The 14,454-nt window shown below is 42.5% G+C and overlaps 1 protein-coding gene across 1 annotated transcript in view; it reads right to left on the bottom strand.

Annotated features, from left to right (window-relative positions):
* dnah6 (dynein, axonemal, heavy chain 6) overlaps positions 1–14,454 on the bottom strand; it is a 276,461-nt gene that overhangs the window by 196,828 nt on the left and 65,179 nt on the right. The window contains 4 exon segments of the mRNA XM_060916664.1: positions 6,976–7,101; positions 10,284–10,394; positions 13,888–14,052; positions 14,194–14,395. Of these exon segments, the coding sequence (XP_060772647.1) occupies positions 6,976–7,101; positions 10,284–10,394; positions 13,888–14,052; positions 14,194–14,395 (604 nt within the window).

Genomic DNA, 14,454 nt, shown 5'->3' with positions numbered 1-14,454 from the left:
TGGTGCTGGTGGAGGGCAGATGCAATGTGCTTTGAGCTCTTCATGTGAGACTCTAAAGCGAAATGACTTACCGTATAGTGGACAACTTGAAGGTCTTTCGACAAACACAGCATCTTGGTTCAACGTCGCTTCCAGGAACCTCCCTCACCCAATCACGATATCTTTCATCTGAAAGCCACTGCTGATTAAAACGACACTTCCCCATGCTGCGATTCGCGGAGTCTCCTCTCCACCACGGACTCCGACGATTGCGCCGGCGCGAAAATGTATCAATATTGTTTCTTTCTTTGCGCATACTCCAAGAAATTCACTGATGTTACGCAAAACCCACGTTTTCACATTGTAGAATAGTATGAGTAAATTTAAGGCCTTTGTTTAAAAAATTAAGACTTGGGCAAAGCAATTGAAGACTTTTTAAGGCCTTAATTTTGGAATATTAAATTTAAGACTTTTTTAAGACTTTTAAGACCCTGCGGCTACCATGAGTCACTTTGCTTCAAGAAAACCCAAGCTGTCACCCTCAGCTGAAAGGAAATTGGTTTGGATGGTCAGGAACAACCTGGGAAACACCATGCCACAGCTCTGCCATGAACTGGAAGCTGATGGATCACTGTCTATAGTTCAGATCACCATAGACCAAGAGGCTGCTATGCAAGAAATGACCCTCTGCTCCAAAGTTGACACCTTCAAGCTTAACTAAAGTTTGAAGCTGACCACACGGACAAAGAAAAAAGCCTTCTGGAGGAAAGCTGTATGGTCAAATGAGACAAAGATGGAGTTGTTTGGCCACAATGACCACCATGTACAGAGGGACACTGTACCAGCTGGTGGTGGTGGTAGGATCATCATGCTTTGGGGCTGTGTTGCTGCCAGTGGAACTGGTTCATTGCACAAAGTGGATGGAATAATGAAGAAGGAGGACTACCTCAGAATTCTTCAACATAAACCATCAGAAACCTGAACATGTGATTATCACCACTATGTTATTCAGTGTGATGCTGTAAATAGTCTGCTGAGGACATTGAAGATTCCGTACTATCGTGATGTTATTGAGGCCTCAAATAACGATCAGAGAGTTCTTTTTGAGACTGTCAACAAGCTATTACACACCAAGGTTGAGGCTCGCTATCCTTCATCTTTTTCGGACCACGCCCTGGCGAATGAATTTGTTAACTTTTTCTGTGAGAAAATAGTTAACCTACGATCTGCACTGGACTCTCTTGTGGATGTCTCTGGGTCTACACCTGTTGTTCTGGATACCTCGCCTCCTGCAAGTTGTGCGTTATCAAGCTTTACGGTGGTCATCGAAGAGCAGCTCTCTAGTCTTGTTTGTTCTTCCAAGATAAAGTCATGTGCTTTAGATCCAGTTCCAGCTTCTGTCTTGAAAGGATGCTTGACAGTTTTACTTCCGGTCATGATGAAAATTGTGAACTTATCTATTGACTCTGCTATGGTACCAGATTGTTTTAAACTAGCTCTTTTGAACCCTCTACTTAAAGGAACAGTCCACCGTACTTCCATAATGAAATATGCTCTTATCTGAATTGAGACGAGCTGCTCCGTACCTCTCCGAGCTTTGCGCGACCTCCCAGTCAGTCAGACGCGCTGTCACTCCTGTTAGCAATGTAGCTAGGCTCAGCATGGCCAATGGTATTTTTTGGGGCTGTAGTTAGATGCGACCAAACTCTTCCGTGTTTTTCCTGTTTACATAGGTTTATATGACCAGTGACATGAAACAAAGTTCAGTTACACTAATTGAAACGTAGCGATTTTCTATGCTATGGAAAGTCCGCACTATAATGACAGGCGTACTAACACCTTCTGCGCGCTTCGGCAGCGCATTGATATCTGAGCTCCGTATCAATGCGCTGCCGAAGCGCGCAGAAGGTGTTAGTACGCCTGTCATTATAGTGCGCACTTTCTATTGCATAGAAAATCGCTACGTTTCAATTAGTGTAACTGAACTTTGTTTCATGTCATTGGTCATATAAACCTATGTAAACAGGAAAAACGCGGAAGAGTTTGGTCGCATCTAACTACAGCCCCAAAAAATACCATTGGCCATACTGAGCCTAGCTACATTGCTAACAGGAGTGACAGCGCGTCTGACTGCGTCTGACTGACTGGGAGGTCGCGCAAAGCTTGGAGAGGTACGGAGCAGCTCGTCTCAATTCAGATAAGAGCATATTTCATTATGGAAGTACGGTGGACTGTTCCTTTAAGAAGCCACGCCTTGATTTTGAAATTTTTGCTCATTTCAGGCCTATTTCAAACCTAATATTTACAGTATTTCTAAACTCACTGAAAAAGTAGTTGCTATCCAGCTTGTTGACTATATAATATGTAATAATTTAGATAATTTTTCAGTTCGCCTATAAGCAGCTTCATAGCACTGAGACTGCGCTAGTTAGAGTTAACAATGACATTCTTGTTGCTTTAGACAACCATCAGTCCGTTATATTGCTACTCCTAGATTTATCGGCTGCATTTGATACTGTAGACCATGAAATGTTGCTGAACCGGCTGAGTCATCGTTTCGGTATCTGTGGTCTGGCTCTTTCCTGGTTAAAATCGTACCTTAGTAATAGATTTCAGTATGTGGAAAATCAGAGGAGTGAAGTCTTCACACCAGCCACTGGTTTGTGGGGTACCTCAGGGCTCTGTCCTAGGCCCTATTCTTTATCTGCTTTACACTTTGCCACTTGGGGATATCGTGAGGAAGTATAACATGGGTTTCCATTTTTAGGCGGACGATACCCAGTTGTACTTGTCTTTTGATTCCCGGAGTGGAGAAGGGCAAGCATCAGCCGTTAGTTTAATAGAGGCCTGTGCGACTGAAATAGATAACTCGATGAGGGTAAACAAGCTAAAGCTTAATAGTGACAAGTATGAATTTTTAATTATCATCAGTTCAAAATATTGCCCTCGTCCTTCACTTGATTGCATGTCTATTAATGACTACGTTGTACAGCCCTCGACGTCAGCTAGGAACTTAGGTTTTGTAATGGACAATAGTTTAACTCTAGAAAAACATGTCAATTCTCTTACTAAATCTGCTTTTTTTCACATCAGACGGATCGCCAAAATAAGAAAATATCTGTCCGAAGATTCCACGGCAGCTCTTGTGCATGCTTTTGTTACCTGTAGATTGGATAATGGCAATGCTCTTTTATACGGTCTTCCAAAATATCTCATACAGCGGCTACAATCTGTCCAGAACTGCGCTGCTCGGCTTGTTTCCCGCAAGCCGAGGCACGCTCGTGCCTCACCAATCCTCAGAGAGCTGCACTGGCTGCCAGTGGAACAACGAATTATTTTTAAAATATTATTATTAGTTTATAAGTCTTTAAATAATTTAGCTCCTGCATATCTTCGTGATCTATTAAGTCCTTATCAACCCAGTCGCAATCTAAGGTCTGCTGGCCAGTGCCTCCTGACCATCCCAAGGTCTAATCAAAGGACCTATGGGGACAGGGTATTTTCAGTTGCTGCACCAAAGCTCTGGAATGCCCTGCCCGCCGACATAAAGATAAGCGATTCAATAACATCATTCAAATCAAGAGTTAAGACATTTCTTTTTAAGAAAGCTTTTTTGTAATTTCGTTAAGTATTGTGATAATCTTTTGTTTAATGCTTAAACATAAGATTTTTTTAAACTGTATTATTGTGAAGCGCCATAGGGCAGAGAGTGTATATAGCGCGATAAAAATGCTATATTATTATTATTATTATTATTATTATTAACAACACGACTTGGGAGTTACAACAGGACAGTGAACCCAAACACGCATCAGAGCTGGTTGTGGAGGATAAAGCAGGCCAACATTAAGCTTAAAACAAGTCCTGACTTCAACTCCATTGAAAATATATGGAGCGTGCTTATAAGTCGAGTCCATGAAAAAAATTTTAATTGAACTCTACCAATTCTACCATGAAGAGTCATGAAATATCCAACCAGAATTCTGCCAGAAGCTTGTTCATGGTAAACAAAAATGTATGGTCAAGGTGAATCTTTACCCAAATATTAGGTGTGCTGCATGTAAATTTTTGACCCTGTATGTATAATTTTGACTCTGTGTTGATTTCAGAAAACCAAAAGAAAATTAAAACTTGTGCACCAAATTCTAGTGATTTTTTTAATTAAAGCTGTTTGCTCTACAATCATTCTTCCACAGAAAAAGAACAGTTCAAATCAGTGGCGGCTGCTGCTGGTTTTTAAAACAGGGGAAGCCCATTTTACGCATTCATCGTAAAACCTGTAGGCCGGATATCAAAGCATAGAAAGGTGTGCCCCATTAGCAAAGTGAACTAGACAACCCTACCTAGTGGAAGAAAGTATTTTTGCTTGTACATTTCATGTTATAGTCTGGCTTGCCAGGCTAGTGCCTCACATCCTTAATCAAAAATATCAAACATCCAAAAATCACTGGCTATTCAACGAAGAGCCTTGAACATCATACCCTGATATGCAACACAGAGTCTTTAACACAACACCCAGCTGTGCAACACATCCTTGAACATCTTCTGCAACACAGTCTGGAAATTCATAACCAGGTAGGCTATGCAACACACAGAACCTTGAATATTATACCCAGGTATAACCTATAACACAGAGCCCACCATTCTCTTAACATTACTGAACAATATACACACTTCACATTCATGAACACTATTTATACACAAATTCTGCCCTCCGCTCCTTTTCCAGAAAATGGTCTGTGACCCTGTCATACCAGCTGGTTGTGCTTTCCAGAGACTTCACCAATTTCTGTTAGCAGCTAGCACTGCAGATCCCAATAAGGCTCAAGCTAGCCTACAACCAGATTGAACTACAAATGAAATAAACGAGTGAATTCGCGAATGATCAAACTGATAGAATGGATGAAAGTTAACGGAGCACAACGAGTAATATTTACATTTATTTACAGAGTAATGTACAGAGACATCAATGAGAAGAAACGTTTATATGAAAAGAAAGTCGGACAGCACTTTGGCAGACGACTACACTTTCTCGACATCCGCTGGGGACTGACTGATCATGCTTCCGTGTTCCTCGCCGACGCCGAAGTACAGAGCCCGCCCTCCTCATGTCTTTCAAACACTACCTCCAATAATCCTTCATCAGCCCGGCTTCTTGTCCCTCCCACTGTCTCGTTAGTCCCAGAGAAGCCCGGCTTCCCTGGAAGTGACGATTTTGTCGATTTTAACCAATAACAACTAGCCGAAATTGGCTGTTCAGAGCCGTCTCATAGACTGCAACGGATACCCGGCTGCCAGCCATAGAGCCCATTGAAATAAGAAAGGTTACAGCCAGTGTTGCCAGATTGGGCGGTTTTAAGTGCATTTTGGCGGGTTTTGAACATATTTTGGCTGGAAAACGTCAGCAGTATCTGGCAACGCTGGTTACAGCCTGGCAGCAAAGGTGATTCTCGTAGCGAACTGCAAGTTCGTCAGACATCACTCAAATAAGTTACAGGATAGTTATGAACGTAAATACAATCTTGGGCATATATTATGTTATGCAAGTTATTGTTTTAATGAGAATTCAACGTCGTAGATGCCGCAGTTTGGGGAGAGAATTTTAAGGGAAGCTCGGCTTCCCTTGTTGTCTCTGAGAAATCGCCCCTGGTTCAAAGCAATTACGGAAAGCCCAAATATTTGCCAAATATTGCCAAAATACAGCGCTGTGAACTAGATCCATTTTCAAAATACTAAGAACGCACTTGTTCATGAATTGTCTTCGAAGCATTATTTAGTACTAATGAGCACATTTTGTTTCACAAGTGTAAAGACTCTAAAATTAAAAAAAAAAAAAAAGCGAATCGCAGAAGTTTGACCAATTAGACTTTTGCTCTTAGTTTTCACATTTGTCAAAGAATATAGCAGAAATTTATTTTAAAAATTTTATTCATTGAAAAACATAAGTACTCATGACAACTCTTGTTGAATGGCTGGAACTCTTAACCAGGGCTTTGAACCGGTTCAAGGAACGAAAACGAAAACCGGGAACTTTTTCTATTTCACATGGAACAGAAACGAAACCAGAAACTTTATTATTTTTTATGTTCCGGAACAGAAACGCTTATTAAAAATAATGGTAACCAGTTAATACCGGTTTTTATTTCGTTCCTCAAAGTTTCCGTAGCCTACAAATAAAAAAGTCATTCTTCTCCTGCCCAAGTTTCTATGACCCGCTGGGGTTCACTTCCTGTGTGACGTTCGCTGACTGAATGGAGAGAGCGGGAGGGTGGACTACTATCACGTCTCCACATCTTAAGAGGTAAATATTGCAGTTTATCGTTATTCAAAAACGTCAATTTCAAACACGATATCAATATATTTGTCCATGTTAATGAGAGGCTCGCGAACATTAAATGACGTTAACCTCTGTTAGCCTATCAATGCATAGGGCCTGACTCGCCTTTGGTAACGCACTAAACGAATTATCTTTCATTTTTGGCACTTTTTCTGTTTGTGTAGATGGGAAGACATACTGAGAATCCAAATCGCCAACATTTGAAATAATAATTGTTTTGAATTATTTCTTGTCTTATTTAATGAAGGTTGTAATAGAATTAGCCTACATTTGGCTTAAGCTGGATGAGACAGAGACATAATTTTATAGCCATTTGTTAAACAGCTGACAGGGAACGTAATTAACCGTTCCGGGAACGAAATTTTTTTGTTCTAACCGGTTCGGGAACGTCTATTTAATGGTGGAACCCAAAACCCGAAATGTTAAAATTCCGTTTCTGTTCGGAACGAACCACTAGGAAAAAAATTCTGGTTCAAAGCCCTGCTCTTAACCTAACTATCTGATCAAATCAAAAGGTACATTTTCTTAAAATAAACACCACTTATTTGATATCTATATGAGGCAGTAGCCACAAAAATTAATGAACACCTTCTGATCAATCAGATCTGACCACTCGGACCATTCCCATGATTCCCTGTGCTCTGAAAGGTAGTCTGTACCTTGTTTTTGATGAGCTCAGTGACAATATCTTTGGCATGGACGTCCACAGTAATAAGAGCCGTGATAATGTTCCGATGGATTTTGGGTAAGTTACCCCGCACCAGGGCAGCCAACGCATTCAGCCGCTGTATACACACAGACACAAACACACACGAGTATAGCAATATAAGGAAACTACACGACATATTATATAAGCAGTATAATACATACTGTTTAACATATTCATATAGTACATAATGTAGTTTGGACACGCTAGTCTACAATTAGATATACAGTGGTGCTTGAAAGTTTGTGAACCCTTTAGAATTTTCTATATTTCTGCATAAATATGACCTAAAACATCATCAGATTTTCACACAAGTCCTAAAAGTAGATAAAGAGAACCCAGTTAAACAAATGAGACAAAAATATTATACTTGGTCATTTATTTATTCAGGAAAATGATCCAATATTACATATCTGCGAGTGGCAAAAGTATGTGAACCTCTAGGATTAGCAATTAATTTGAAGGTGAAATTAGAGTCAGGTGTTTTCAATCAATGGGATGACAATCAGGTGTGAGTGGGCACCCTGTTTTATTTAAAGAATAGGGATCTATCAAAGTCTGATCTTCACAACACATGTTTGTGGAAGTGTATCATGGCACGAACAAAGGAGATTTCTGAGGACCTCAGAAAAAGCGTTGTTGATGCTCATCAGGCTGGAAAAGGTTACAAAACCATCTCTAAAGAGTTTGGACTCCACCAATCCACAGTCAGACAGATTGTGTACAAATGGAGGAAATTCAAGACCATTGTTACCCTCCCCAGGAGTGGTCGACCAACAAAGATCACTCCAAGAGCAAGGCGTGTAATAGTCGGCGAGGTCACAAAGGACCCCAGGGTAACTTCTATGCAACTGAAGGCCTCTCTCACATTGGCTAATGCTAATGTTCATGAGTCCACCATCAGGAGAACACTGAACAACAATGGTGTGCATGGCAGGGTTGCAAGGAGAAAGCCACTGCTCTCCAAAAAGAACATTGCTGCTCGTCTGCAGTTTGCTAAAGATCACGTGGACAAGCCAGAAGGCTATTGGAAAAATGTTTTGTGGACGGATGAGACCAAAATAGAACTTTTTGGTTTAAATGAGAAGTGTTATGTTTGGAGAAAGGAAAACACTGCATTCCAGCATAAGAACCTTATCCCATCTGTGAAACATGGTGGTGGTAGTATCATGGTTTGGGCCTGTTTTGCTGCATCTGGGCCAGGACGGCTTGCCATCATTGATGGAACAACGAATTCTGAATTATACCAGCGAATTCTAAAGGAAATTGTCAGGACATCTGTCCATGTACTGAGGCTACATCCACACAACAACGGCAACGAGATGTTATTTAAAAATATATCGCGTCCAAATGGGCAACGATCAGTAAAATATCAGGTCCATATGGCAACGCAACGCTTGCTGAAAATGATGCAATACACATGCCACACCTCTAGGGGCGCTGTAAGACGGTCCCTTCGGAGACACCAGAACAATAGAAGTAGTAAGGACGCATGCGCATAAACTATTATGCGCGAGACTTCATATTAGCCACAAAGTCAGGAAAATCTGTTCGTAAAATTACATTATAATGACCAAATACAATGAAAAGTATTTTTCCAGTCTCACCTGTGAAAGGTAATCCCATGTGATCTCGTTTGGACGGCAAACCTGTTGGTACAGTTAAACGCAGCTAATCTTTATTCTCCGCTTTGACCTATCCAATATGGCGGCGAGGATGACGTATGATTCTATGCGGAAGGCGGCGTCTTTAATGGTCCGGAATAAATTGAATGCTACACGTTGATGGATTAATTTGTTGTTTCTCACCTGTGAAAGGTAATCCCATGTGATCTCGTTTGGACGGTAAACCTGTTGGTACAGTTAAACGCAGCACATGAATCTTTATTCTCCGCTTTGACCTATCCAATATGGCGGCGAGGATAATGTATGATTCTACGCGGAAGGCGGTGTCTTTAATGGTCCGGAATAAATTGAATGCTACACGTTGATGGATTAATTTGCTCTTCTACGCCCTTTTTGAGGAATGTATTGTAGGAGTTAAACCAACATCTGAAGAGGTGAGATCACTCCTTTTTTTCCCTATTTTTGCTGGCGGGATTGACTCTGCCCTAAGGGCAGAGTCTCTCTCTCTCTCTCTCTCACTTTGCACCATTACACAATAAATATTCACAGTGAAAATATTTTGTAAGCGCGTTTCATGAACCAAGTTATAGGATTTGTTGACAACTCGCATCGAGTTCGTTACACTTCTACCCGGCGTGAAGCACTCACAGTCATGTGGTTGTGACGTCATCGTAAACAAATCCGTTCTACTCATCCAGACGACTTCACAATGGCAACGTTGCCAGATCTTTCCACTCTAGAACCCGTTCTCAAAAAGATTGCGTTTTGGGCACCCAAAACACCGGTGCCGTGTGGACGCCAGGCCTAAACGATAAGCAATTGTATCGGAGTCACCTGAATCCGTTGCCGTGTGGACAGGGCCTTAATCTCAAGAGAAGGTGGGTCATGCAGCAAGACAACGACCCTAAGCACACAAGTCGTTCTACCAAAGAATGGTTAAAGAAGAATAAAGTTAATGTTTTGGAATGGCCAAGTCAAAGTCCTGACCTTAATCCAATGGAAATGTTGTGGAAGGACCTGAAGCGAGCAGTTCATGTGAGGAAACCCACCAACATCCCAGAGTTGAAGCTGTTCTGTACGGAGGAACGGGCTAAAATTCCTCCAAGCCGGTGTGCAGGACTGATCAACAGTTACCGCAAACGTTCAGTTGCAGTCATTGCTGCACAAGGGGGTCACACCAGATACTGAAAGCAAAGGTTCACATACTTTTGCCACTCACAGATATGTAATAGTGGATCATTTTCCTCAATAAATAAATGACCAAGTATAATATTTTTGTCTCATTTGTTTAACTGGGTTCTCTTTGTCTACTTTTAGGACTTGTGTGAAAATCTGATGATGTTTTAGGTCACATTTATGCAGAAATATAGAAAATTCTAAAGGGCTCACAAACTTTCAAGCACCACTGTAATAATCTTTAGTACTTGCTCTTTTCAGCTAAACTTTCTGAATTTTTTAGCTTGCTATAAAATCTGATTCTTATCATTCTTATTCTGTTTAACTCCCTAAAATTTCTGTATGTGTCTCCAGACTTAGGGTCTTGACTCATACCTACACACCTTTCCCATTCGTTCCATTTATAGTTACTGAATAGTCTGCTTTAAGATGAATAACTGACTAATTAGCAGGACATCACCTCAAAGTTTGTGAGCTCAAACTGCTGGACGGCCTCGAAGTGGTTGTGGTTTCCCTCCAGACAGTTTTCCATGTCTCTGCACCACATCAGCTGGGAGATGGTCAGCACCACCTACATGGAAAATGATGGAACGTTAAAGAAGATTCTGTTCCCTGACAGTAATTATCAGTATCCGTATCATGATAAATAACATTTCAATCGTTTTTTCTCATTACTTTTAGAACACTAACTGATTCAATTGGTTACTCACTAAACTAGTAGCTTTAGTAACAATTTTAATTGAGTTTTTTTTTTTAAACATGGCACTACCAGTACTTGCAAATAAGGTGAAGAACAGGCTTGTAGTACTCCAGTCTGACTCATGCTCTAATTTTAAGGACTCGTGACTTGGACTTGAGCGCTGATGACTCGGACTCGTACATTAACTGCATACGGACTCGTAAATTGGAGACGAGGACTATGATTTTTTTCTTTATTTTTTGTAACATGCCATAATAATTTGGCATAAGATATTTATATCTACATTAAATTTTTATACTAATTTCGTGCAAGAGAGAGAATGCATATTCACCTGTTCATACGTCACGTTCAGGAACAAACTAACGTTAATGGCGCTAAAATGCCTGGAGAGAAGCCCCTAGGATTGTCCGCTTTGCTTATACAGACTTCTCGTGCAGTGGGAAAAAATGCACTGCTGTGTGTTCCATATGTAGAAGAACTATCGAGGAGACGACGGGGACGACCTCGAACTTCAATCATCATTTGGTAAGACTCCACCCAGAGAAGTCAGTGACACGCTGTGTTCATTGCTCTGTTGATAGTGGGTGGGGCTTGCTTACTGACCGATGAACTAGCTAGTGTTAACCCTCTCGCATGTTATATGATAGTGGGCGGGACTTGCTGAGCGATGAACTAGCTAGTGTTAACCCTCTCGCATGTTATATGATAGTGGGCGGGGCTTGCTGAGCGATGAACTAGCTAGTATTAACCCTCTCGCATGTTATATGATAGTGGGCGGGACTTGCTGAGCGATGAACTAGCTAGTGTTAACCCTCTCTCATGTTATATGATAGTGGGCGGGGCTTGCTGAGCGATGAACTAGCTAGTGTTAACCCTCTCTCATGTTATATGATAGTGGGCGGGGCTTGCTGAGCGATGAACTAGCTAGTGTTAACCCTCTCTCATGTTATATGATAGTGGGCAGGGCTTGCTGACCGATGAACTAGCTAGTGTTAACCCTCTCGCATGTTATATGATAGTGGGCGGGACTTGCTGAGCGATGAACTAGCTAGTGTTAACCCTCTCGCATGTTATATGATAGTGGGCGGGGCTTGCTGAGCGATGAACTAGCTAGTGTTAACCCTCTCTCATGTTATATGATAGTGGGCGGGGCTTGCTGAGCGATGAACTAGCTAGTGTTAACCCTCTCTCATGTTATATGATAGTGGGCGGGGCTTGCTGAGCGATGAACTAGCTAGTGTTAACCCTCTCTCATGTTATATGATAGTGGGCAGGGCTTGCTGACCGATGAACTAGCTAGTGTTAACCCTCTCGCATGTTATATGATAGTGGGCGGGACTTGCTGAGCGATGAACTAGCTAGTGTTAACCCTCTCGCATGTTATATGATAGTGGGCGGGGCTTGCTGAGCGATGAACTAGCTAGTGTTAACCCTCTCTCATGTTATATGATAGTGGGCGGGACTTGCTGAGCGATGAACTAGCTAGTGTTAACCCTCTCTCATGTTATATGATAGTGGGCAGGACTTGCTGAGCGATGAACTAGCTAGTGTTAACCCTCTCTCATGTTATATGATAGTAGGCAGGGCTTGCTGAGCGATGAACTAGCTAGTGTTAACCCTCTCGCATGTTATATGATAGTGGGCGGGGCTTACTGACAGATGAACTAGCTAGTGTTAACCCTCTCTCATGTTATATGATAGTGGGCGGGACTTGCTGAGCGATGAACTAGCTAGTGTTAACCCTCTCTCATGTTATATGATAGTGGGCGGGGCTTGCTGAGCGATGAACTAGCTAGTATTAACCCTCTCTCATGTTATATGATAGTGGGCGGGGCTTGCTGAGCGATGAACTAGCTAGTGTTAACCCTCTCGCATGTTATATGATAGTGGGCGGGGCTTGCTGAGCGATGAACTAGCTAGTGTTAACCCTCTCGCATGTTATATGATAGTGGGCGGGACTTGCTGAGCGATGAACTAGCTAGTGTTAACCCTCTCGCATGTTATATGATAGTGGGCGGGGCTTGCTGAGCGATGAACTAGCTAGTGTTAACCCTCTCTCATGTTATATGATAGTGGGCGGGACTTGCTGAGCGATGAACTAGCTAGTGTTAACCCTCTCTCATGTTATATGATAGTGGGCGGGACTTGCTGAGCGATGAACTAGCTAGTGTTAACCCTCTCTCATGTTATATGATAGTAGGCGGGGCTTGCTGAGCGATGAACTAGCTAGTGTTAACCCTCTCGCATGTTATATGATAGTGGGCGGGGCTTACTGACAGATGAACTAGCTAGTGTTAACCCTCTCTCATGTTATATGATAGTGGGCGGGACTTGCTGAGCGATGAACTAGCTAGTGTTAACCCTCTCTCATGTTATATGATAGTGGGCGGGGCTTGCTGAGCGATGAACTAGCTAGTATTAACCCTCTCTCATGTTATATGATAGTGGGCAGGGCTTGCTGAGCGATGAACTAGCTAGTGTTAACCCTCTCGCATGTTATATGATAGTGGGCGGGGCTTGCTGAGCGATGAACTAGCTAGTGTTAACCCTCTCGCATGTTATATGATAGTGGGCGGGGCTTGCTGAGCGATGAACTAGCTAGTGTTAACCCTCTCTCATGTTATAGGATAGTGGGCGAGACTTGCTGAGCAATGAACTAGCTAGTGTTAACCCTCTCGCATGTTATATGATAGTGGGCGGGGCTTGCTGAGCGATGAACTAGCTAGTGTTAACCCTCTCGCATGTTATATGATAGTGGGCGGGGCTTGCTGAGCGATGAACTAGCTAGTGTTAACCCTCTCTCATGTTATAGGATAGTGGGTGGGACTTGCTGAGCAATGAACTAGCTAGTGTTAACCCTCTCATGTTATACGATAGTGGGCGGGGCTTGCTGAGCAATGAACTAGCTAGTGTTAACTCTCTCTCGTGTTATATGATAGTGGGCGGGGCTTGCTGAGCAATAAACAAGCTTTTTATCTGTAGCCTGTTAACTAAACCGGGGCAGTCGAGCAGTAACGTTAGTCCAACACTGTAGCAGAGACGCTTTCATATAAAGGCAGCAACAGCCACCGTCAAATGGTGCGGATGGAGTCTTGTTCTCGGACTCGACTCGGATCAATAGTGGATTCGACTCGAAATTTTCTTTAATGACTCGGACTTGAACGCTGAGGACTCGAGCCTGGACTTGCCTACAACACTGGTGAAGACTCAGATCGTCAGATGGAGATTAATGAGTGTCTGGTAAAAATAATTTTTTTCTCACAGGCAGAAAAAGGTCATCACAACGAGACGGCCCTGTTCAATTATGCAGTGACATTTTCCACAAGGTCTTAAACCAGACACTTTCTAGATTACACACACATACTTGTGAAGGATGTCCGGCCACCACCCACTCCTCCCGTGGTTTGCTCTGGTAGTCAACAATAGCGTCCCTGCTCAGGCATCTGAGTGAGTTGAACATGGCTTCCTCCACCTTCCCCAACCAGTCTTCTACATTCCCACGAGCCTTAAGGCCTTTTCCTAGAGCCACCTACACATACACAACCACACACACTTCACACATTAAACCCATGCACACGGGGATAAAAATGACCAACCTCAACAGAGTCAAAACTTTTTGCATTTACCAAAAAAATAATAAATTGATTTTAGGGTTAAATGTGACTTTGACCTTCTCTCCTTCGGGTGAGATCAGGGCCAGGATATCGTTGTTGAACGGGTTGTCAGCCTCGCCTATAACATCGGGTGTCTGCAAGGCAAACTCCAACCTGGAGATGGCGTCGAAGCACTTCCTGAGGTGCGGCTGCACGGCCTGAGGGTTGCGTGTCTGTGCCAGGATCTCCAGCAGCTCATCGTTGGACAGGAAGTAGAACCTGATGCATGCACACATAACATACGTAAGTACAAAGCACATCTTGAAAATGTATTTGTG

The sequence above is a fragment of the Neoarius graeffei genome, chromosome 3 (genome assembly GCF_027579695.1).
Source record: "Neoarius graeffei isolate fNeoGra1 chromosome 3, fNeoGra1.pri, whole genome shotgun sequence".
NCBI classification, from domain to species: domain Eukaryota; kingdom Metazoa; phylum Chordata; class Actinopteri; order Siluriformes; family Ariidae; genus Neoarius; species Neoarius graeffei.
This window is presented reverse-complemented; position numbering and strand designations above follow the sequence as displayed.